This window comes from Mustelus asterias, chromosome 9 (genome assembly GCF_964213995.1).
Source record: "Mustelus asterias chromosome 9, sMusAst1.hap1.1, whole genome shotgun sequence".
Taxonomy (NCBI): domain Eukaryota; kingdom Metazoa; phylum Chordata; class Chondrichthyes; order Carcharhiniformes; family Triakidae; genus Mustelus; species Mustelus asterias.
The window spans coordinates 36,376,990-36,404,038 of NC_135809.1; the positions used below are offsets into that span (position 1 = coordinate 36,376,990).

Consider the following 27,049-nt stretch of genomic DNA (forward strand, 5'->3'; position numbering starts at 1 on the left):
AGATCTCTCCTGCCTTAATCATGATAAAAAGGCAACTGCATTTGATCTTTTAAAACCTCTAAAAACTAAGCAGATTATGCAACAGCAACAACAAGCACATAGAATAGTGGGAAGGTAAGGCATTGGCCGGAATTTTCCCATCCTGCCTGCCATGGGAATCATAGAGAGCAAGACACTGACCATGCAAAGATCCATTGACCTCGGGTAGGGTTTTCTGACCTTGGGGCGAGCACGGCCGGAAAATCCCGTCCAATGTTTTCCACCAAGACAATGGACAGGATGTTACGGCCTCGCTCATCCCAAAACCGTAAAATCCCACCCGAGGCCAACAGACCTTCCCATTGTCCTCCCCTTGCCTGCCCCAATTTCCGTGGCCGGCGGGACAATAAAATTCCGGCCAATGAGTTTAGGCTCAGAACTACAAAGTTCTCAAGATTATGAAGGGCATGGACAGAGTGGATAGTCAGAAGCTTTTTCCCAGGGTGGAAGAGCGAATTATTGGGGGGCATAGGTTTAAGATGCGAGGGGCAAGGTTTAAAGGAGATGTACGAGGCAAGTTTTTTTTTACACAGAGGGTGTTGGGTGCCTGGAACTCGCTGCCGGGGCAGATAGTAGAAGCAGATACATTAGTGACTTTTAAGGGTCGTCTGGACAAATACGTGAATAGGATGGGAATAGAGGGGTATGGTCCCCGGAAGGGTAGGGTGTTTTAGTTCACACGGGCAGCATGGTCGGTGCAGGCTTGGAGGGCCGAAGGGCCTGTTCCTGTGGAGAAATGGGTTCCTGCCACCATCCTGGCACAGACTGGACCTGTCTCTTAAGCTGTCAAGACCAGAGACGATATTATCTGGAGGAAACATGCAGACCAGTTGCTGGCTGGAGAAATCCCTGAGTTTGCCTGGGTTTCCTTCAGGTGCTCCGGTTTCCTCCCACAGTGGATTGGCCATGCTAAATTGCTCTTAAAGTGTCGCAAAATGTGTAGATTTGGGGGATTAGCGAGGTAAATACGTGGAGATATGGGGAAAGGGCTTGGGTTAGATGCTTTGTTGGAGAGTCGGTGCAGAATCAATGGGCTGAATGGCCTCCTTCCGCACTGTAGAGATTCTGTGATTTCCTGTTTTTATAAATAGAACATGCTGCAGAAAGCACATCAGTGAATCATAAATGACGCCACCAAAGGCAAATGTTTGCTGCATCAATTTTGATTTGATCACTCGGATAATTTTGCATGATTTATCCATGTTAAAAAAACTGTGAACATATTCTGGTATTTGACATGAAAACTTCTGAATGTATTTGTTAAAATTTACAAGTGAGGAACATTATTGTTTTTTGAATCCGAAGGCACCACGCTGACAAACCTTGCAGCTCCAGACTAAGCATTTGACGAATGATCCTTTTAATTATTACGCACAATACATATTTTCCCAAACAAATAACAAATCATCCAGCATAAAAGAGGGAAAACAGCTATTAAACATTAATCTACTGATACAGAGTGCTTCTAATTATTCCTTACTGTGATGCATCTGCATTACATAGTTTACATTTCCTCCCACTATGAACCACAAGCTATGCCCTTGATAATGTTATCAATGTTGTGCCTGTCTAAAGCTCAAAACCAGATCTTCAATTTAACTGAAGAATATGTAACGATTAACCCACAGACAACTGAAACATTATTATGTGTCGAGCATTTTTAACCAAAGGTTTGGAAAGATAATGACAAATTGGATTACAAATTTCATGTATCTCACACAGCACCAAGTTCCATCTTCAGATTTCACAAAGCTGAGGTAAGGGTGTCAAGGGACATGGATCAAAACTGAATGGATGGAATTGAGATACAAATTAGCAATAATCTAATTAATGAGCTAACTGAGGAATCAAATTGCCTAATCAATCATGCTCCTCTGTTCCTCAGAAGAGAACAATGTAATAAAACAACTTCCCTTACACTTTGGCAACACTTCATTAGAAATTCAAATAGCCAATAAATTATCTTCAAAAGTTTATGTTTAAGCAAATAAATATATTAATAGAACAAATAATCATCACTTGAGTTGACTGGCTGCAATCCATTAACTCAGTCTCTGTTTTTGAAAACCACCCTTTCTTAAGATTATGGAATTGTTAGTTATATTTGCAGCTCAAGGTGTTCACTAAATTTAAGGTGATTTTGAAGAAACATAACCAACATTTTAATCATCCCAGTGACGTATGGGCCCCACGAGGAATAAAGTGCAATTCAAAAAAGGAAGATGATGGCCAAGATTTTCAAACTGCAGAGGACGCCTGTGCAGAAAAAAAAATGTTCTGCTACCAAAACATTAAAGATTATGTGATAATCCTTGCTCCTAATTGCTTCTCCGAGCAGAGACTGAACCGGTTGCAATGCTCCCAGCGCACAGTCGCGCAATGGTTAACACTGCTACCTCACAGTGGCAAGGACCCAGGCTCAATTCCTACCTTGGGTCACTGTCTGTGTGGAGTTTGCACATTCTCCCTGTATCTGCATGGGTTTCCTCTGGGTGCTCCGGTTTCCTCCCACAGTCTGAAAGGCATGCTGGTTAGGTGCACTGGCCATGCTAAATTCTCTCTCAGTGTACTTGAACAGGCGCCGGAGTGTGGCGGCTAGGGGGTTTTCACAGTAACTTCATTGCAATGTTAATGTAAGCCTACTTATGACACTAAAAAAAAAGCTTAAAACGGATGATAAACAATTCATGCAAGCCTTGGAAATATAGTTAAAAGAACCATTTGAAAACAATAAGTCACACCTCTGCCAGGTTACCTGTCTTTGATATTTGATTTGATTTATTATTGTCACAGGCACTAGAATACAGTGAAAAGTATTGTTTCTTGCATGCTATGTAGACAAAGCATACCATTCATCAGAAAAGGAAAGGAGAGAGTGCAGAATGTGGTGTTACAGTCAGAGCTAAGGTGCAGAGAAAGATCAATTTAGTGCAAGGTGGGCCCATTCAAAGGTCTGATGGGAACAGGGAAGAAGCTGTTTTTGAGTCGGTTGGTACGTGACCTCAGACCTTTGTATCGTTTTCCCAACGGAAGAAGGTGGAAGAGAGTATATCCGGGGTGCACTGTGGCAGTGATAGTTTCCATCTAGGAGTTATGCGAATGTCATTGGTTTGAATGGTGAGGCAGATGCTGAAGTTAATGGTACAGCAGCTTGGACAACACCTTTTAGATATTCACATTTAACTATGCATCTACAGCCCACCAGAAATTGATGTACCATCTATGCAAATATAACACCGTCATTTTCACAGAAAATTCAGCCCCATTATAATTAACTTTTCCCTGTTTTTGCAAAATGATACAAAAATAAATTCATCTTCCTTTTGTACACTGACTTTACCTATTTATATTTCCTTTGGAGACTCTTCGACTGAAATCTTCCGGCCCTTTCCACTGGCGGGATCTTGCAGTCCCGTCCATGGTGATCCCCCCATGGCGCATTCTCCCGCGGCAGAGGGTGCGAAACATTCAAAATTCCATAGACAACGGTGGGACCAGATGATCCCACTGCCAGCCAATGGCTGGGCCACCCCTGCCACTGAAAGATACGCCGTGCAGTAAGAGGGGGGGGTGGGGGATACATCCCATGCTTTGTATCCTCGAAACTAGCTTTGTATTGTCACTAAACTTGGTTGCAATACACTTGATCCCTTCATCCAAATCATTAATGCAGATTGTAAATAGTTGAGACTTCAGCAGTAATCTGTTTTGGCGCCCCACTAGTTCCAGTTTCTGAAAATGACCCACCTATCCCAACTCTGTTTCCTACAATCCTCTATCCATGCTAATATATTACCCACAATACCATCTTGTGCAATATGGTATTATGGTATCTTCTAGTAATCGCAAAATCAACAGATCAGATCAAAACCCTGCAGTTGTGAATGGTGATGGACAATTCAACAACTAACCAGAAATGGAGGTTACATAAGCACCCTATCCTCAGTGAATAATTGTGCAAAAGACAAGGCTGAAGTATTTGCAAACATCTTCAGCCAAAAGTGTCAAATGGATAATCCATCTCAGTCTTCCCTCACCATCACAGACACCAGTCTTCAGCCAATTCTATTTGCTCAATGTGAAATCAAGAAATGGCTGAAGACACTGGATACAGCAAAGGCTCTAATCTCAGACAATATCCCAGGAGTAAGACTTAAGATTTGTACCTCTAACCAAGCTGTTCCTGTATAGCTACAACACTGGCAACTACCAGACTATGTGGAAAATTGTCCAGGAATGTCCTATCCACAAAAAGCAGGACGCATCCAATCTGGCCAATTGCCGCGCTATTAGTCTATTCTCAATCATCAGCAAAGTAAAGGAAAGTGTCATCAACAATGCTATCAACTGGCATTTACCCAACAATAACCTGCTCACCAATGCTCAATTGGGGTTCCACCAGGGACATGCAACTCCAAACTTGATTACAGCCTATGTACAAGCATGGACAAGAGTTGAATTCCAGAGGTGAGGTGGGAGTGATTGCCTTGGCAGCAAGGCAGCATTTGACCATGTGTGACACCAAGGAGCCCTAGGAAAATTGAAGTCAATGGGAATCAGGGGTAAACTTTCCATGGGTTGGAGTCATACATAGCCCAAAGGAAGATGGTTGTAGTTGTTGGATATCAGTCATCTCAGTCCCAGAATATCACTGCAGGAGTTCCTCAGAGTTGTGTCCTTGGCCCAACCATCTTCAGTTGTTTCATTAATGACCTTCGCTTCATCATAGGATCAGTGGTGGGGATGATTGCACGATGTTCAGTACTATTCACGTTTCCTTAGATGCTGAAGCAGTGTCCATATGCAGCAAGGCCTGGACATTATTCATGCTTGCACTGATAAGTGGCAAGTAGCACTCACACAGCACAAGTGTCAGGCTGTGACCATCTCCAAGAAGAGAGAATCTAATCATCTCACTCTGACATTACTATCAATGAATCCTCAACATCAACATCCTGAAAATTTCCATTGGACCAACCTTATGAATACTTTGGCTACAAGGGCAGGTCAGAGACTGGGAAGTCTGTGGTGACTAACTCACTCCTTGACTCTCCAAACTCTCTCCACCATCTACAGGACTTGAGTTACGAATGTGAATGTTATCTACTTGCCTGGATGAGTGCAACTCCAAGAACACTCAAAAAACGTGGCACCATCCAGAACAAAAGAAGCCTGCTTGATCAGCACCCTGTCAACCACCTTAAACATTGCTCCCGCCACCACCGATACTAAGCGGCAGCAGTGTGTACCGTATACAAGATTCACTACAGCAACTCACCAAGACTCCTTTGACAGTACCAAATCCACAATCTCTACCACCTAGAAGAACAAGGGCAACAGTTGCATGAGAATACCACCACCCGCCAGTACCCCTCAAAGTTTGGTCATTCTAAGTTGCCCCTTAGTGTCCTGGGATGCATAGGTTAGAGAGGTTAGTGGGTAAGTATGTAGGAATATGTGGATAGGGCCTGGGTGGGATTGTGGTTGGTGCAGACTCGATGGGCCGAATGGCCTCTTTCTGCACTGCAGGATTCTATGATTCTAAGTGACACACCATCCTGACTTGGAACTATATTGCCATTCCTCCAATGTCACTGGGTCAAAAAGCTGGAACTCCCTCCCCAACAGCACTATGGGTGTACCTATTGTAGCAGTTCAAGATGGCGGCTCACTATCACCTCCTCAAGCACAATTAGGGATGGGCCACAAATGCTGGCCTTGCCAGCAATGTTTGTATCCTAGGAATGTTTAAAAGAGCATTTTTAAAAATGTGGCAACGCATTGAATGAATTTTGGCCTCTGATTCACATTCCCACACGCAATTACTGTCTGCTGCGACCAACTTCCCACGGGACTTAAGTTTGTTTGAAAGGGAGGAGACGTCAATGGACTTTCCACATGGTGACATAAAGACCCAGCTGGCAGATACTTCACCATCACTTGTTTTTCTCAAGAATTCTTGGACCAGGATTATGCAATAGTATCCATTCCCAGAAGGAACATTTGACTTGCAGACAAGTGGCAGTTAAATCTATTCAAAACATTGGAACTACTGACGGGACGAAAGTTTAATGGAAGGAGTACAAAGAAAATTAAAGGTGGGTCTCAGCATTTGGTCTTACCTATCTAAAAACAGTGGAGACCTTTTTCATTAAACTCACGAAGCAGACGTGTGCAAGTGATCCTCTACTGAGGAACAGAACTGACAAAAGTTTCTTTGCTGTTTCAGCCCAGCAGTAGTGCAATCCAAGCCTGCACTCCCAGGCCTTTCATATTAGTGACTCACTGTCACAATGCCTGACATCTGGGTGGCACGGTGGTGCAGTGGTTAGCGCTGCTGTCTCACAGCGCCAGGGACCTGGGTTCGATTCCCAGCTTGGGTCACTGTCAGTGCTGAGTCTGCATGTTCTCCCCGTATCTGTGTGGGTTTCCTCCCACAGTTCGAAAGACATGCTGGTTAGGTGCATTGGCCATGCTAAATTCTCCCTCAGTGTACCTGAACAGGTGCTGGAGTGTGGTGACTAGGGGATTTTCATAGTAACTTCATTGCAGTGTTAATGTAAGCCTACTTGTGACAATAATAAATAAACTTTAACTTTATCTTTGACTGGGACTGCAGTTGATCACAAAGAAAAATAAGCACAGGGCATCTGTGCGCAAGTACCCACCACATATTGCCTACACACTTCCCCCGTGTCTGTTCATGCATGTGTTATGCAGCAAGCTGCTCTCACAAAGAGGCATCCTGCTGTTATCTTCAGAGCCAAGAAGGAAAAGGCTGATGAAATTCTTCACAACAGGACTGTTGTGCTGTGGAAGGACCTTTAAGGAGCCTGCTATATCCTTTCAAAAATTAATAACGGTTCACTTATATCTTTATCCTACAATTTCATAGAAAACACTTAATAAGCACACAGATAATGGTGTATCACTGCTTGATTTTCACATGTAGAGGAACCTCAGAGTAGTAATTACAGTTTTTTGGTACATATGAAATGCTCTCCCAGTCCATTGTTAACACTGTGATATTCTTCGCAGAATACAATGACCAAACCACCTTAAAGTTTATTTATTAGTCACAAGTAACGCTTACATTAACACTGCAATTCCCCTAGTCACCACAGTCCAGCGTCTGTTCGGGTCAATGCATCTAATCAGCTCATCTTTCAGACTGTGGGAGGAAACCAGAGCAACCGGAGGAAACCCACGCAGAGACGGAGAGAACATGCAGACTACGCACAGACAGTAACCCAAGCCGGGAATTGAACCCAGGTCCCTGGCGCTATGAGGCAGCAGTGCTAACCACTGTGCCACCGTGCTGCCCTGCTACGCAGCCTAATGCTATCTCGTGCTCAGCAGCACGTCCAGTAATCAGGCGCTGAAGTCTGCTTAAAGGTTTCAGTGATCAGTCGCCAGTAAAATGTTCCCCTCTCCCTTCAATGAAAATAAAAATTGCGAAAGGTTTAAAACTCATCATCGCCTGTTTTACACTGTGGCACAATGTCAAGATCTACCTGGGCTATGGGCGCAGACGGAACACACACACACGCACACACATGCACACGCATACAGACACACACACAGACACACAAATAGACACCAACACAAATATACAAGTAGATATAGAAATGAAAAACACACACACACAGGAGTTCACATGTACAACACAAAACAAATGCAACAGGAGTGAAATTTGTCTTGAATGTGAGGAGATATCGACATCCTGTTTTGTATTCTGTTTGCTATTTGTCAAAAATATTAAGCATAATGTCAAACATAATTCACTATTTCCCATTTTAGACGATTGCCTCAGACAAGCTCCACTCCTGAAACATCTCCTTTGGGCACGTTTTTCCACAGTATAATCACATGGGTTTGACAAACCTTTCCTTTTGTCATTCAAATCAATTTTGTTAATGATATCTCCACTGCTCTTACCTTTATTCCTCTTGGGAAGGGCAGTTGCACAAACATTGGTGGAAAATATCAGCAGGATCAGAGCTTTTCCCTGCATTTTCCCAAGGGGTCAAATAATGTATGAGCTTGAATCAAAGTAACTTCTTGCTAGTAATATATGAGAATACTATTCAGCTCTGGTGTGTCTGGAAGTCTCTTAGAAGCTCCTTGTGCATCGACTGTACTGGATCACTGTAAGCGTGCCTTGACCCTCAAAAACATCTGGTACACATCAGCAGGCTGCAATACGTATGCATGTTGACACTCAGTCAAACAGCTGCTCTCCCTCACTCCCTCTCTTTCACACACACAGACACTTTCATACAATGCAGTAACACCTACAGCAGTTACTTTTGCATGTATTTAACAGATTATTACACTAACCTTTGCAGGCAACTTATAATAGTGTTCATATACCATGTGTAAATAGATCATTCCAGATCCTGGTGATGGTATGTAATGATTCGATTTCTGATAAACCAAATGTGTGAGTTTCTTCTGAATATCTTTTCAACCTTGCAATATACCTTCCCACCTTGAAAATTGACTTCTTCACCCCTGCTTCAACATTATATGGATTTTTCTAGCTCTTGTGTATTGCTTGAGCTTCTAATCTTGCCCCCCTCCTCTTTTGCCCAAACTGCTGCAGTGGATCGGTGGCACCCCACCTTTCTGGCAATGCCATCCCGAACTCTTTCCATTCAGCCTCCATTCTTGGGATTGTTGTTGGTGCAGACTCAATGGGCCGAATGGCCTCGTTCTGCACTTTGGGGATTCTATGATTCCCACAGCCCTAACTATAAGACGTGGGTGTAGTCCGACATGACTATAATCATAGTGCACAATCTCTACCTGTCCAGAATTTCTGTGATCGGATATGGGAAAGTGATCTAAAATATTGTGCACTATGATTATTAGTCCCTGGATGCGACATAGAAAATAGACTTAATGCTCTTTCAAGAATGCTTCCTGGATAACTTTCAGTCAGTAGGACCAATTTGGCATATGTAATCATAGAATCCCTACAGTGCAGAAGAGGCCATTCAGCACATCAAGCCTACACCGACAACAATCCTACCCAGACCCTATCCTCATAGTCCCACGTATTTACCCTGCTAATCCCCCTGACACTAGGGTCAATTTAGCCTGGCCAATCAACCTAACCCGCACATCTTTGGACTGTGGGAGGAAACCAGAGCACCCGGAGGAAACCCACGCAGACACAGGGAGAACGTGCAAACTCCACACCATCACCCAAAGCCAGAATTGAAACTGGGTCTCTGGCACTGTGAGGCAGTGGTGCTAACCATGTGCCACCATGCGCTTCCTGACAATGGAATAAGAATTTTATGTCACATGTTTTATAGGGCTTTTCAGTACTTGCTTATCACCTGAAAAGTGGGTACATTGAGGACCAATTTTGAACTAGCCATTCAATAGAAGGGTCATATTAGACTTGAAATGCTAATGCTGTTTCTCGCTGCACAGATGCTGCCAGGCCTGATGATTTTTTTCAGCTTTTGTTGTTTATACTTGAACAAGAGTTTGCTGAGTTGAACAATCCCAGCTGACATCAGAATTGACCTAGAATGGGGACAGAGGCATAAATTATTCTGGATTCCTACTTCTGATCCCACTGAGAAAAAAAAATGAATACTTCATTTTATAAGCACATTCTGGGAACAAGTCAACTTCACAAGAAGGCGGTCTTTCTTTGAAAACAGGCAGTATGGTTTCAGAAATCCTTTGGAATGAGCACAGTTCCTCAGCACATCTTAATTTCTCAGGCAATTAAACCACACAAAAGCTAACAATAACAAGGAGCAGCCCAACAGACAGTCTTACGTGCCTGAGGCAAAAACTTCCAATTTGGGAAGTTTTGTGAACTTCAATCCCAGTGATCAGGAGAATGGCCATAACAAAATGGCAAAATTCATAGAGGTGAAATGTTCCGACGCACCGCCCCCCCCAACCCTGCACCCCCTCCCCCACTCCCTGCCCTATCCTGCCATCCATGGCATGTTTTGCAGCCATGGGTCTCTGTCCATGGGGTATCCTGTTGTTCACACCCTCTGCCTCTGGGGAACACGCATCTGTCAGCGGGGGGGAGGGTGGAAGATCCTGCCAGTGGGAACAGCCAGAAAATCCCACCCAATTATTTTAGGAACTCAAAGTAATCTCAGTTCCTTAAATCCAGAGGACCCATATTGACATGTTGCTGTCTCACTTGCTGCGGGAATCAGAGTGGAGAGGGGAAACCAGGGCAGGCAATAGCCTGTAGGGATGGCCTCCAATGGGTACAGAGTGCCTAAACAGGAGGCACACCCCCAACCCAGCCACAATGCCATTAATTGGCCACTACAGGGCTTCCATTGACCCATTGATGAGTAGCTACCTGATGCCTCTCTCAACCGTAGGGCTGGGCAAGGGTGGTTAGACAATGGCATGTCAAAGCACCTCCAGGAATGGGTGGGACGGAGCAGGTGGGGGGTACTGATGGTGTAAAATGTTAGACCAATATCCATTACATCCCACGAGTATTGAACATTGAGGGTAAATCCACATCTGGTATGTGGCAGTCTTTTAAGGAACGGTTGTTAGGGCTACAGGACAAGCATGTGTCTGTAAAAAAGAAGGATAGGAAGGGTAGGATTAGAGAACCGTGGATAACCAGGGAAATTGAGGGACTGGTCAAAAGGAAAAGAGAGGCGTATGTTAGGTCCAAGCAGCTAAAAACGGAGGGAGCTCTGGAGGAGTACAATGAAAGTAGGAAAGTACTCAAACGGGGAATTAGAAGAGCAAAAAGGGGTCACGAAATGTTCTTGGCAGACAGGATTAAGGAGAATCCCAAGGCATTTTATTCATATGTTAGGAACAAAAGGGTTGTTAGGGAAAAAATCGGACCTCTCAGGGACAAAAGTGGGGACTTATGCTTGGAGCCCAAAGAAGTAGGGGAGATCCTAAATGAATACTTTGCGTCGGTATTCACAAAGGAGAGGGATGTGTTGACTGGGAGTGTCTCGGAGGGGAGTGTTGAACCGTTGGAGAAAATCTCCATTACAAAGGAGGAAGTGTTAGGTTTGTTAGAGAATATAAAGACTGACAAATCCCCAGGGCCTGATGGAATCTTTCCAAGGCTGCTCAGGGAGACGAGAGGTGAAATCGTTGGGCCTCTGACGCAAATCTTTGTCTCGTCACTGGACGCAGGTGAGGTCCCAGAGGATTGGAGGATAGCCAATGTGGTCCCGTTATTTAAGAAGGGTAGGAAGGATAACCCGGGTAATTATAGGCCGGTGAGCTTGACGTCCGTGGTGGGGAAGTTGTTGGAGAAGATTCTTAGAGATAGGATGTATGCGCATTTAGAAAGGAATAAACTCATTAACGATAGTCAACATGGTTTTGTGAGAGGGAGGTCATGCCTCACTAACCTGGTGGTGTTTTTTGAAGAAGTGACCAAAATGGTTGACGAAGGAAGGGCCGTGGATGTTGTCTATATGGACTTTAGTAAAGCGTTTGACAAAGTCCCTCATGGTAGGCTAGTGAAAAAGGTTGGATCCCATGGGATAAAGGGGGAGGTGGCTAGATGGGTGGAGAACTGGCTTGGTCATAGAAGACAGAGGGTGGTAGTGGAAGGGTCTTTTTCCGGCTGGAGGCCTGTGACTAGTGGTGTTCCGCAGGGCTCTGTATTGGGACCTCTGCTGTTTGTGATTTATATAAATGATCTGGAAGAAGGAGTAACTGGGGTGATCAGTAAGTTTGCGGACGACACAAAACTGGCAGGACTTGCAGATAGTGAGGAACATTGTCAGAGGCTACAGAAGGATATAGATAGGCTGGAAATTTGGGCAAGGAAATGGCAGATGGAGTTCAATCCTGATAAATGCGAAGTGATGCATTTTGGTGGGAATAATGTAGGGAGGAGCTACACGATAAATGGCAGAACCATAAAGGGTGTAGAGTCGCAGAGGGACCTGGGTGTGCAAGTCCACAGATCTTTGAAGGTGACGTCACAGGTGGAGAAGGTGGTGAAGAAGGCATATGGCATGCTTGCCTTTATAGGACGGGGCATAGAGTATAAGAGTTGGGGTCTGATGTTGCCGATGTATAGAACGTTGGTTCGGCCGCATTTGGAATACTGCGTCCAGTTCTGGTCGCCACACTACCAGAAGGACGTGGAGGCTTTGGAGAGAGTACAGAGGAGGTTTACCAGGATGTTGCCTGGTATGGAGGGGCTTGGTTATGAGGAGAGATTGGGGAAACTGGGGTTGTTCTCCTTGGAAAGACGGAGGATGAGGGGAGACTTAATAGAGGTGTATAAAATTATGAAAGGCATAGATAGGGTGAACGGTGGGAAGCTTTTCCCCGGGTCGGTGGTGACGTTCACAAGGGGTCATAGGTTCAAGGTGAAGGGGGGGAGGTTTAACACAGATATCAGAAGGACATATTTCACACAGAGGGTCGTGGGGGCCTGGAATGTGTTGCCGGGCAAGGTGGTGGAGGCGGACACACTGGGAACGTTTAAGACTTATCTAGACAGCTATATGAACGGAGTGGGAATGGAGGGATACAAAAGAGTGGTCTAGTTTGGACTAGGGAGCGGCGCGGGCTAATTGTTCCTTGTTTCTCGTTTCAAGGCTTCATTCTATGATCATCTTGCTGGTGCCAGTACAGAGCGAGACTGCGGATAGTTGGGAACCTGTCTCGGGGGCAGGGAATTCATATGGTGTTCATGGAAGTGGAAATGACTAGGGTTGGGAAGCATTTTCCGATCAGGGCCATTGTGATCTCCTGGACTCGTTTCGATCGCCTCAGGGGGTCGGAGAGGAATTTCCCAGATTCTTTTTCCCCATATTGGCCCTGGGGTTTTCACTCTGGGTTTTCGCCTCTCCCTGGAGATCACATGGTCTGGAATGGGGGGGTGGGGGTGAGTTAATAGGTTGTGATGAACAAAGCATCATAGCTGTGAGGGACAGCTCGGTGGATAGGATATTGGTATGTAGATAGGCTGGAAAATTGGGCGGGGAATCCTGGATTCAGGATTCAATCCTGGACCGGGGAGCGGCGCGGGCTTGGAGGGCCGAAGGGCCTGTTCCTGTGCTGTATTGTTCTTTGTTCTTTGTCCCAAGACAACATCTGTTAAATCCTGACACAATACCGCATCCAGCATAATCAGCACTGTTGTTAATATTTTTTGGGTGATCCCTCAAGGCTCAGGGATAATTGCAGCACCCAAACAAGTCAACCTTACAAATAGCAAAAGCTAATAAAATGCTTTGAAAAAAACCTGGCAATTCAAAAACCAATGCATGACTGAACAATAACACTGAGTAAACATCAATAATGACTAAAGCTCTTGTTTTACCGCAGCTGGCTATGTTACATTCTTTCTTTATTACATCATACTTAAAAATTATTCCAGTATTTTAGGATTAACTGAATTCCACAATTCACTTGATTTTCTCGGAAAACTGGAGTCCAATGACAGGGGATCTGTAACATACAAGTGGAAAATGGGGAGTAGGATGGGAATCTAATCTCCATGCCCTATCTTAGAGCCTCAACTCACCTAACCCCATTACTATGGAAATGTGAACTGAGAACAGGCAAATACCTCTGCAATTCCAGTATTGCCTGCCAGTTTATCCATCCTCGGATGCCATCTCTGGCTACCCAACTTTAACCCAATAACTAGCACAATGTCCACCATTTGGAAATAGCCATCTGGTCGAACAGAACTTGAGTACTGCTGAATAAAGAGATGATTTTTGTGAAAACATTTTGTCTTGCACTCATGAAGACAATTCACAAGAAAATACCAATGTCAAGGGACACAATGGACATGACGTACCTGCCATCCATGACATGCTCCCACTACAGCGAGGTTGGAGAGTTTGTTGGCCAGCCAAATCTCCGTTCACTACAGCAGGATAGGAAAATCCCACCAGTGTGAACAGTGATAAGATTCCGGTCAACATATTTATACTGTATGGAAAAACCTCAAAGATTTGAGCAACAGGTGAAGCTAGTTGTTCCATGCTGCTACTATGCAGTCGCCACATAAGCAATATTCGCTGCTACAGGATGCTGGTATCAAGCCAAAAAGATGTTCTGCCTATGACACAAATGAGTAAAGTGGTCAATGAAACTCAGTGCCAGTGTGATGATAGGTATGTAAACTGTATGTCCCACAGGCTGGCGGATCATATCAAACAGCATGTCCTTTCAGCTGTGCACAATGGGCAAGGCATAGACTGTACCCAGCCAGCCCGTGCCTGCAAAACTCAAAACACAATGTCCAACATTAGATGTAATTCCGTGATTGAACACAACTTGCTAAATAATCCTCGATGTACTAAGAATTACCCTGATGTAGAGGTGCTGGGTTCCTAAAGACTTGTGCCCGAGGACTTGTAACAAGTGATATTTTATTAACTAGCTGCGCAGCTACTCCATGCTTGTATTCTGCCCCAACTCTGGGAGAACTCCCACGCTCCTATCATGTGGCCTCTTAAGCACCCATGTCATCATGGTGTCACGTGACCACTCGGTCTACAGCTGACAACCAATTTAAGATTGTCAGTCAGGCTTGCAATGTGGCTTCTGGAAGCTATGTATGTTAGAACGCAGGGCTCTATTCTTTGCAGAAAAAAAACATATAAACACACTTTGCCTGTTTTAGCTCAACAAAATAAATGACTGCCATTTGCTGGTTCATTCCTCAGGCAATGTCTTGACTGATCAGAGTCAAGCTGCCTGATCTAAATTTCAAATAATGTTTGGCAGTTAACTGTTCATCTCTATCAACTGGTGCATTCTCCATGGCAATGCCTCTACAAGTCAGAATCCACTTGCCAACCAATCATCACTCTCTTCTTATATAGCATAAATGTCTTCTTTTCCCCTGACATTGGTAGTTTTTGCAAATTGTCCTGATGAGTGCAACATAAAAAACTTTGACAAAAAGTCTCTTTCTTCAGCATAATGAAAAGACCCAGTTTCAGCACATGAATAAGATACATTAGTTAAGGGTATCCATTCTTTTTAAACATAAGATCGTAGAAACTATACCACAGGAGAAGGCCATTCAGCTTATCATGCATATGCTAACTCTGTAAGAGCAGTTGTTCTTGGGCCTACACTCATGATTTTTGTCTATAATCCTGTAAGTTCTGAATCCATTAGTACTGTGCAACATCTCCCCTTAAACGTAGCTTTTGAATCAGCTTCCCCCGTCATTTGAGGGAGAATTTCCAGGCACTGACAATTTTCTAAGCAGAAGAATTTCCCCTTACCTCCACTTAGTTCTTTTGCAGTTTAAATGTATAATCTCTGGTTATTAGAGGGAACTTACTAGCAGGAACAGTCCATCTCTATTTACTCTGTCAAAACCTCTCAGCATCTTGAAAATCTCTGTTAGGTCACCGCTTCAACTCAAAGAACAACAAAGAACAGTACAGCACAGGAAACAGGCCCTTCGGCCCTCCAAGCCTGTGCCGCTCCTTGGTCCAACTAGACCAATCGTTTGTATCCCTCCATTCCCAGGCTGCTCATGTGACTATCCAGGTAAGTCTTAAACGATGTCAGCGTGCCTGCCTCCACCACCCTACTTGGCAGCGCATTCCAGGCCCCCACCACCCTCTGTGTAAAAAACGTCCCTCTGATGTCTGAGTTATACTTCGCCCCTCTCAGCTTGAGCCCGTGACCCCTCGTGATCGTCACCTCCGACCTGGGAAAAAGCTTCCCACTGTTCACCCTATCTATACCCTTCATAATCTTGTATACCTCTATTAGATCTCCCCTCATTCTCCGTCTTTCCAAGGAGAACAACCCCAGTCTACCCAATCTCTCCTCATAGCTAAGACCCTCCATACCAGGCAACATCCTGGTAAACCTTCTCTGCACTCTCTCCAATGCCTCCACGTCCTTCTGGTAGTGCGGCGACCAGAACTGGACGCAGTACTCCAAATGCGGCCTAACCAGCGTTCTATACAGCTGCATCATCAGACTCCAGCTTTTATACTCTATACCCCGTCCTATAAAGGCAAGCATACCATATGCCTTCTTCACCACCTTCTCCACCTGTGTTGCCACCTTCAAGGATTTGTGGACTTGCACACCTAGGTCCCTCTGTGTTTCTATACTCCTGATGACTCTGCCATTTATTGCATAACTCCTCCCTACATTATTTCTTCCAAAATGCATCACTTCGCATTTATCCGGATTAAATTCCATCTGCCACCTCTCCGCCCAATTTTCCAGCCTATCTATAACTCCTTTGCTCCAAGCAGACCAATCCTAACCCCCGCTCAGAACTGAAATACTTCAATGCTGGTAACATTTTGTAATCATTCTGTGTGTCCTTTCCAAGACCTTGGAACTTTCCTGAAGTGTGGGTGCCTTCATTCGTTCACAATAGTCCAGCTGAGGCCTAGCCAGTGATCTATAAAGTTCTAGCATAATCGCTCTACTTTTATTTTCTACTTCTCTATTTATAAACTCAAAGAACAGAGGACAAAGAAAATTACAGCGCAGGAACAGGCCCTTCGGCCCTCCAAGCCTGCACTGACCATGCTGCCTGACTGAACTAAAACCCCTACTCTTCTGGGGACCTTATCCCTCTATTCCCATCCTATTCATGTGTTTGTCAAGACGCCTCAGGTAACCCAATTTTATTATTTTAAAACCATGTATCAACTTTCCCTGGGACATTTAAGGATTTGTATGTTTGGACATTAAGGTTTCTCTGCTCATTGGCACTTCAGATTTGTATCATTTATTGTTTATCGTCTTTCCATGTAAGTCTTCTCCTCAGTGAACTCTATCTACCATGTTTCTGCTCATTTTACCTTCCAGTCTATCATCTTGAAGTCTATGGATGGAATTTTACAACTCCAGTCCAGCAGGGGGTGGGGCCTAAAATGCAGCGAGTCAAAGGCCTGCTGACCTCAGTGGAACTGGAAAATCCTACCAATGGGAGGGGTGGTAAAATTCCACACTATAATTATCGTCATCACTATGTTGCCAAGTTTGTATCTCCAAACGTTATAAAACTGCTCCCGGCACCCCTACCTAGATTTTCTCTGAGTGTTTATTAATGCTGCAACAGTACTGGACCCAGAAATGATGCCTAGTGAACACCATCTCCCATTCTGAAAAGAATCCATCCTCCACCAAGCTCCTCTTCCAGCCACTGAACCAGGCTTTGTATCCATAATGCCACTTTCTCCTTAATTTCATGGACTTCCATCGTCTTCACAGGCCTTCAGTGTAGCACTTTGTCATGTATCTTCCAAAAGTTCACTACCCTGATTAACCTTCTTAGTTACCTCATGAAATAAATCATTCAACTCCAGTCCTCTGGCACTAATCTTGTAGCTAATGACGGTTTAAAGATTGTGGCCAATGCCATTTCTACTTCTACTTTTGCTCCTTCCAGCAACCTAGGATGTATTCCATCTGGACCAGGTGGCTTAACAACTTTCAGTCATGCTAATATTTTTAGTTTGCCTTTTCTGTTCCCTCTCCTATTTTAAAGTAATCTTCAATTCATCTTTATGAAGACAGATGCATCTGGGCCATTTCTGCTCGTATCATGGAGTTTCTGAGGCCACATGGATAGATTAAATCAATGATATTCACAGCGTGGGATTTTCTGATTCTTCCTGACAATGGGATCTTCTGGTCCCACCAAAGTTAACTCCCCGTGGCAGATTCCCTAGTGGCAGTGTCAGTCAGCCACACACATGCACGCAGACTTTGGAGGAAGATCCTGCCAGGGATCAATGGCTCACTGCATCCGTTGCAGGGAAACCCACTGTGTGGTGCTGGAAAATCCCACCTTTAGGGATTTTCCATTAGTCAGGAAGCAGTATTGAGCAATTTCCAGGCCTGGCAGCTTGCTAAATTCAGTAAGAAGTCTAACAACACCAGGTTAAAGTCCAACAGGTTTATTTGGTAGCAAAAGCAACTAGCTTTCGGAACAGACGAGTTTTAGTGGGAGATCCCGCCGGAATGAAGAGGGGGCAATCGGGGCCCCTGGTGGGGTGAGAGATGCTATCTCAACTGCGACTGTTCTCCTGCTGTGGGAGACGCACATGCATTCCCGGCGCATGTGCGAATCCCGCGAAATGGCCAACACGCGATTCTCCTGACCGGACCCGCCAGAAAAGTTGCGGGTCGCAATGGGAAAATCAGGCCCATAATTTCCACATCCGCCTTGTCCTATTTGAAAATTAGAATGCAACTTCCAAGGGCAGATTCTGGTTGAAGATTGCAACAGTGGGTTGGAAGGAACAGCAGGTAAAGAGAAAAGTGCTTGGCTCATTAAGTTAGCTGTCAGTTAACCTGACTGACTGTTTCATTATTTTATGTCATTTTATACAAACACAAGAGAATCTGGCAGTTGCAGGCAAAGAAGATAATTGATGTCAAACAGAGGCCTGGACGCAGTTACCATATTTTCAGAGTTGAACCTGCAAATAGAACAGAGGAGAGACAAAGTACTGGGAGTCCATTTCAGAAAGCTTTCCAAAGAGATCACTCATAGTGGGCCCGATTCTTCCATTGCGACTTTTCTGGCGGGTCTGATCAGGAGAATCGTGTGTCGGCCATTTCACGGGATTAGCGCATGCGCCAGGAACGTATGTGCATCTCCCAGAGCCGGAGAACAGTCGCAGTCGAGACCGTGGTGGAAACCAGTGGAAAGAGAGGTAAGTCATTTGAATCTTTTTTAATGTAGTTTAAATATATTTTGCCTGTGATTATCAGGCCCTGATGTGGAGAGCAAGCATGGAACTTGCTGGGCCTGATAGCATCTCCCACCCAGCCAGGAGTACTTCATTCTGACAGGGCTTAGAGTAGCTCCTCACGTTTGGGGAACGAGCAGGAGACCTCGCCGGAATGAAGGGGGGCAATCGGGGCCCTCCAGGAGGTTGGGCGGCGAAGGATGTGGTGCCCCCTGGGGATGGGCATCCTGGCAGTGCCAGCCTGTGCCCCCGGCACTGCCCAAGGGGCAAAGTGCCCATTCCCAGGGGGCACCTTGTCACCGCCCACCAGGCATCGGGTAGTGCCAAGGGGGCAGAGCCTATTATAGGCAGGGCTGAGGGGCGATCAGTGGGGGTGGGGGGGATTCCACTGCCACTCTGCATGGTGATTGGTCTGGGCTGGAGGGAAGCCAGCAACTGGGCAGGCTGGGGGTAGGGGTGGTCTGCCGGGGGGTCAGTGGGGAGGGGGGTCTGCCGCAGTGTGGGGGGTGGAGGGATCACCACTGCTGGGGGAGGTGGACTGGACATCGGGGTGCTCCAGGGCAAGGGGTTCAGGGCTGGCCTGAGAATTGTTGTGGGGGGCCGCGATCGGGCCATGGGGGGGTGGGTGGGGCTGGAGGGGAAGCACTGCAGGCGTCCCAGGCTGGCCAGCGATTGAGCTGGCTAGCAAACTGGGAGTCTGACAGATTGGGGCCACTGCACATGCGCAGAGTTCCAGAATTGTCAGCCTCCGGCGCAAGTAGGCCCCGCTCTCCCTGGGTTTTTAATGAGATTCACAATTGTGATCTCTGCATTGTACAGAGTGGGGAGATTCAGGTCTAAAGCTGCACTGAAAAAACAGTCGTGATCTAGAAGAGTTTACTCACCAATTCAGCACTTTTGGTAGAATCGCCCCCAGTGTGTGGGCAGAATTGACGCTAACATGCCCAGCTTTTCAATTAAGTGCCAGAAAAAGTTCAATGATCTTACCAGAGAAGACAAGATAACACAATCACTCCCCCTTTAATTCCTTGGGAACCGTGGCAACGGCACCAACATCTCCTCATCATCTAAAAATGAAAACTGTGTAACTGGTTCCATCTGGTTCACTAATGTCCTTTAGGAAAGAAGGTTTGCTGTCTTTACCTAATCTGGCCTATATGTGACTCCAGAGCCACAGCAAAGTGGCTGACTCTTAAATGTCCTCTAAATAGCCTAACAAGCCATTCAGTTCAAGGGTAATTAAGGATGGACAATGAATGCTGGCCAAGTGACACCTACATCCAACTCTAGAAGGATTAATTCAGAATCTTACAATGTATCTACCAATCTCCTGTGACAGGAATTAAGTAAGAGTTTTAACAACACCAGATACACTATGTTCATCACTCTGTTCATCTAATTTATTCAATCTTCTTGCAGAAGACATTGGCATCAGATGGGTCTTCCACATTCAGAAATGTTTCACACCATATAAGGTGACAGCCATGGAGTGGAATTAACTCTTACCATGGGACCGCAGTGATAATGATGGAGATACGGTGCTGGCGCAAAGTGAGTGACTGAACACCTAGAAAGTTTCTGCCCCACTCTTTCAAATCATCACAGAAACACAAGCATCCACCTTTTCTCGGTCTCCATAATTCAATAAAGGCAATATTCACTTATTCTTAACTTGTACCTTATTTGTCTGTAGATCCATCAGGAAGTACAGGAGATTGAAGAAGTGGAAAGTGATGATGATGATGAGGAGGAGGAGGAACAGTAGAGACACAGATACTTTCTTATGCACTTCGATGAGAATGGGGAAGACAAGGAGGGTAATGGTGAAGAATAAGGTGAAGGGGGTGGATTTGAACTGAACCCCTCCATAGGCTTTATCAGGGGCCTCCTGCTCCAATATTTTTCTGCCTCAGATTTTCTACCTGAGCTCAACTCCTTACAACACATCACACTTCACTTTCAACTCGGATCCTTTCAACCAGGGAAATTAGATTGTGTAAGTGAAGATTTGGTATCAAATGGTTCACAGTATCTGAAGGAATTAGAGGTGTGAGGGGTGATGGTGGCTGAGAATTTGTTACATGCCTTTCCCTTCAAAGCACCATGCCATGTTTGAAGCCACAACAGGCATTGGCAGCCCCCTAACAGAATGAGACCAATAGGAGAGGAAGATCGCTTCAGTCCCATGACCCATGTGTAGAACTTGAACAGTCAACTACTTCTAATGATGCTTCTCCATTGGGTGTTGGGCCCATATAACAGTCCAAACCTTGCCAATGTTGTAAAAAGCTTGCCATCACAAACATCCGGGAGGTGGCCTTCCAATTAGTTGCTTCCCTGTTTAGTGCAAGGATGATGGGCAGGTTCCAAAGGCTGAAGGTTCAATCAGCAGTGATGTCAGGCTGGCTGCCAGCATTGACATAATCAAATATAGAGGCCCAAGGCTGATCGAGCCATCAAGCTGGGAAGGAAACCCCTCTGCAGACCAGTCATCCATGGCCCTATCACTGGGGCATGGAGCCTCCAGCCCCAATGGTCACTCAGCTTACTGCCGGGTGGCTGCTCCCAATGAACTGGCGACCTCTGGCTAAGGGTGGACAGGGGTTCTCCTCCAGCAGGATTAATTGGAGTCATAATTGATTGGGGTTATAATTACTGTAATTAGCCACCCACATCTGAGGAATGGGCAGCCGACCCAGTTCCCAGTCCACTCCTGGGAAGGACCCACAGAGATGTAATGCCTCAGACAGCCATCCTGACATGAATCCCCCCCTCCCCCTAGTTTCTACATCCTCCCCCATTCTCCACATCCAAATACATTTCCACGGGACAAGAAAATTTAACAAACTGGCCGCTTTTTTACAACTTCACTCGGACAAGGCCTCCTAAAATCCCACTCGAGGCTGACGGAGAATTTTGTAGTGCGAGCCTCACCCGCCCCGATTCCGGGGCAGGCAAGGCGGTAAAATTCCCGCCATTATCTCTGTTTCTCCCTCCACAGAGGCTGCCAGATTTGCTGAGTATTTACAGCCTTTTCTCTTTTCTATTTCTAAATTCTGGTATATAAAATACATTGCAGTCGTAAACTGATCTGGTGGTTCTTCAATCAGAGGATTATTGGTATGACTAACAGTGCAGGCTGATGATTTTGGCTTCAGGCCCCCATCTATATGAATTTGTACAGTCTCTACCCCACTGGCCAAGATCAGTTTCACCAGCTCACCGCAGTGATACCCTGGTTTTCTGAAATGCATGGTACAGATACAGTCACATATTACCACTAATAACTGAATCATTTGTGTAACAAGCCATAGAACGGGATAATTACTGTCTCTCCTCTGATCCACATCTCTATGAAACAGTGGGTGACTATGAATTTTGAGCCTGGCTATATTTTTTCTATACTTCACTCTTATTGCTTGAGTGTCATTTATGATATTTGTGTGGCTAGAGATTGAGCCACCCCCAAATTCTCTTCCCTCATTTACTGGCGTGCTAAGGCAGGCTTTTGTCTGTTTCCATAGTTAGTAATTCCCAGAACAGGTCACTAGTCTGTTGCCAGAGGCTTGAGGGGTTCCACTCTACAACAAGCATGGCTGACCAGGAGTCTCTCCTGTTCTTACTGCCAGCCATTGGCGTATTGGACAGGTGGCATGGCAGCACAGTGGTTTGCACTGCTGCCTCACAGTGGTAGCCTCGGGTAACTGTCTGTGTGGAGTTTGCACATTTTCAAGCTCTACCTGTGTTTGCGTATGTTTCCTCTGGATGCTCCGGTTTCCTCCCACAGTCCAAATATGTGTGGGTTAGGTGAATTGGTCATGCTAAATTGCCCCTTAGTGCCAGGGGGTTAGCGGGGTAAATGCATGGGTTGCGGGAATTGTTGATGCAGGCATAATGGGCCAAATGGCTTCCTTCTGCACTGTAGGGATTCTATGATTTGCAGGTTGGCACCCAACTCTGTTGACTGCATTATGAACACACCTTCCTTGACCATTAAGCCCTGGGGGGTGGGACTCGAACCTGAAACTTCTGGCTCAGAGACATGGATGCTACCCACGGCATCAACAAGACCACAGGTATTAATCTACCCTGGGTTTGTGGATGTGTTTTTGGATTTTTGCTCCGAATTAGAAAAGCCTGCATTAATCGCATGTTTGCATCTGATTTCAGCTGCATTATGGAGGAGCAGCTGATCAGGATGCATTGGCCACAGGAATGAACACAGTTGAGTCTTAAATGCATGTGGTCTGAAGAGTCGAAATGATTAGCTGGTCAATCATTCCCGCATAAAATAAAACAAAAATTTAGAACAATTGGCAAAAGTACCAAGGGGGAGACGAGGAGCTTTTGTCACATTGTAGTTTGTTCAGAACGAACAGACTAAAAGGGAAGCAGTGACTTGCAAAAAAGGAAAAGAAAATGCAGTGTTACTGGGAAAAATCAAGAGGCCGGAAATAATTGAATAGCTTCTGAAAGAGTCAGCACAGACACCAGCCAAATAGCTTCCTTCAACACTGTATGATTCCACAATTCTGTGAATTGTGCAGTGTGATTTTTTTAATTTGGAGAAGAACTATTTTGTGGCTTTCACAGAGACTTCTGATGTGTTCTGTGGCTGGGGTGAAGACACAACAGTAATGGTATCATGACATGACTGATGGAGCGGAGGAGAGAAACCAGAGGCTTCGCAACGGAAAAGATTGATTACTGACCGCACTCAAGGAAGGGCGAGTGTCGTTTTTTTTGGATGAGGTGAAATTAAAATAGCATTTAAAATGGTGTATAATCATAGGTAGAAATTGATCTGCAAGCAAGCTAAAGTAGATTTAACTAAATTATTCAATAGGTCAATAACACATTACCCAATCTTACAAACTGCTGGGTATCAAAATCAATCAATTTAATTGCTCTGGGGTTAATGGACTAAAGTATGTCTTGCTGGACTGCAATTTACAGCAGCTTTTGATACACTTCTATACAAATGTGCAATCTGAATAAAACAACAAAAAAAATCCCCCTGTCACACACCCCTCCCAACCCAAGACTGCCTGGAAAAACAAGAGAAGCAAGTTCATAGGAACACCACCACCCACATGTCTCCGTCAGCGTTATACACCATCCTGACTTGGAGCCATAAAATTGTTCCTTCATTGTCACTGAGTCAAAATTCTGGGACGCCTTCCCTACATCACATGGACTGCAGCAGTTCAAGAAGGCAGCTCGTCACCACCTTCTCAAGGGCAATTAGGGATGGGCAATTGATGCTGAGCTTGCCAGAGGTGGCCAACTTTGTGAAAGAATTCTTAAGAAATCCTCCTTACTACCACAGCCCACATTTATAAACAAGTTCTCTTTATAACATGCCTATTAATTGCCAGCAGGACCCAAGCTTTTCCAGGCATCTTTCCAACACTTTCTTCCCTTTTGTATCCCATGTTGCTGCCACTATTCCAGTAAGCTGTGATACTGCATTGTCATTATTTAACAAAACACGTTAGCAAAGGTGGTTGGAACGCCTGCAATCTGTTTGAACTGAGAATTTAAATTAAAATACAGGACGGGATTTTATGGCCTCGCTCGTCCCGAAACTGTAAAATCCCACCCGAGGTCAACGGACCTTCCCATGTTCCACCACTCGTTGATTCCCGTGGTGGGCGGACCAGTAAAATTCCAGAAACACATTCAGATTAACAGCGGTGAACTATACCTGCTTAGTTGAGGTGCATCAAATCTCAGGATCAGCTATTAAATTATAAAGAGGGACTAAGTCGCTATGAGGAGAGACTATGAGGAGAGATTAAGTCAGTTAGGATTATATTCATTGGCGTTTAGAAGAGTGAGAGGGGATTTTATAGAAACTAATAAAATTCTAACAGGATTAGACAGGGTAGATTTAGAAAGAATGTTCCTGATGGTGGGGGAGTCCAGAACTAGGGGTCATGGTTTGAGGATAAGGGAGAAGCCTTTTAAGAGTGAGGGGAGGAGAAATTTCTTCACCCAAAGGATGGTGAATACGGGGAGGCGATGGCCGAGTGGTATTATCGCTCAACTATTAATCCAGAAACTCGGTTAATATTCTGGGGACTGGAGTTCGAATCTTGCCATGGCAGATGGTGGAATTTGAATTCACTAAAAAAAATCTGGAATTAAGAATCTATTGATGATCATGAAACCATTGTTGATTGTTAGAAAAAAACGTCTGGTTCACTAATGTCCTTTACCGTCCTTACCCGGTCTGGCCTACATGTGACTCCAGAGCCACAGCAATGTGGTTGACTTTCAACTGCCCTCCAAGGGCAACTAGGGATGGGCAATAAATGCTGGCCAACCAGCAGTGTCCATGTCCCATGAATGAATAAATAAAAAAATGTGGAATTCATTACCACAGAAAGTAGTTGAGGCCAAAACATATGATTTCAAGAAGAAATTAGATATCGCTCTTGGGGCTAAAGGGATCAAGAGTTATGGGGAGAAGGAGGGATGAGGATATTGAATTTGATGATCAGCCATGATCAAAATGAATGGTGGAGCAGGCTCATAAGAACATAAGAAATAGGAGCAGGAGTAGGCCATCTAGCCCCTCGAGCCTGCCCCGCCATTCAATAAGATCATGGCTGATCTGATAGTGGTTTAGTTCCACTTACCCGCCCGCTCCCCATTACCGTTAATTCCCTTATTGATCAGAAATCTATCTACCTGTGAGTTAAACATATTTAACGAGGTAGCCTCCACTGCTTCAATGGGCAGAGAATTCCAGAGATTCACTACCCTCTGAGAGAAGAAGTTCCTCCTCAACTCTGTTCTAAACTGACTCCCCCTTATTTTGAGGCTGTGTCCACGAGTTCTTGTTTCCTTTCTAAGTGGAAAGAATCTCTCTGCCTCTACCCTGCCTAGCCCCTTCATTATCTTATATGTCTCTATAAGATCTCCCCTCAGCCTTCTAAACTCCAACGAGTACTGGCCCAATCTAGTCAATGTTTCCTCATAAGCTAACCCCTTCATCTCCGGTATCAGCCTGGTGAACCTTCTCTGTACTCCCTCCAAGGCCAATATATCCTTTCGCAAATAAGGGGACCAAAATTGCACACAGTACTCTAGTTGCGGCCTCACCAGTACCTTGTACAATTGCAGCAAGACCTCCCTGCTTTTATACTCCATCCCCTTCGTGATAAAGGCCAACGTTCCATTTGCCTTCTTGACCACCTGCTGCACCTGCAAACTGAGTTTTTGCGATTCATGCACAAGGACCCCCAGGTCCCTCTGCACAGTGGCATGTTGTAATTTTTCACCATTTAAATAATAGTCCATTTTACTATTATTCCTTCCAAAGTGGATAACCTCACACTTGTCAACGTTATACTCCATCTGCCAGATCCTCGCCCACTCACTTAGCCTATCAAAATCTCTCTGCAGACTTTCCGCATCCTCCACGCAATTCGCTTTCCCACTCATCTTTGTGTCATCCGCAAACTTTGTTACCCTACACTCGGTCCCCTCCTGCACATCGTCTATGTATATGGTAAACAGTTGAGGCCCCAGCACCGATCCCTGCGACACGCCACTGCTCACCAACTGCCAACCAGAAAAGCACCCATTTATTCCAACTCTCTGCTTCCTGTTAGATAGCCAATCCTCAATCCAAGCTAACACTTTACCCCCAACTCCGTGTACCCTAATCTTCTGCAGCAACCTTTTGTGAGGCACCTTATCGAACGCCTTCTGGAAATCTAAAAACACCACATCCACCGGTTCCCCTCTGTCAACTGCACTCGTTACATCTTCATAAAAATCCAGTAAATTCATCAAACACGACTTTCCCTTCATGAATCCATGCTGCTTCTGCTTGATCGAACCATTTTTTTCCAGGTGTCCTGCTATTTCTTCTTTAATGATTGATTCCAGCAATTTCCCAACGACGGACGTTAAGCTAACCGGCCTGTAGTTACCCGCCTTTTGTCTACCTCCTTTTTTAAACAGTGGCGTCACATCAGCTGAAGGGCCTAATCAAAGGGCCTAATGGCCTTCCCCTGCTTCTGGTTTCTATATTCCTAAAACAGAAATGAGAGGTTTGATTTCCGACCCCTGCCAGGGTCAGAACCAAAGGCGAATGGACAACAATAAATGGTGTTGATGGCCTGCGTACCTACAGGTTGACAATCAACCCGCTAATCCTTCCAATGAGCACGTCCATGGCAGGTGGTAAATGTGAGAGAGATTCCCGGTCAGTCATCCTCTATGTGGAGTGATGTCCCATCAAGACAAAATCACTTGCCTCTGTCTAAAATCGAGAAGAGATGCCTGTGGGTCCC

At 45.1% G+C, this 27,049-nt stretch overlaps 1 protein-coding gene across 1 annotated transcript in view; it reads right to left on the minus strand.

The window, feature by feature from the left end:
- The window catches only part of fam180a (family with sequence similarity 180 member A), a 91,169-nt gene extending 83,022 nt beyond the window's left edge, over positions 1–8,147 (minus strand). Inside the window, exon 1 of the mRNA XM_078219966.1 lies at positions 7,978–8,147. Coding sequence (XP_078076092.1) covers positions 7,978–8,053 — 76 coding nt within the window. The 5' untranslated portion in view covers positions 8,054–8,147. The remainder of the gene's footprint in view (positions 1–7,977) is intronic.
- Positions 8,148–27,049: the final 18,902 nt, after the last annotated feature.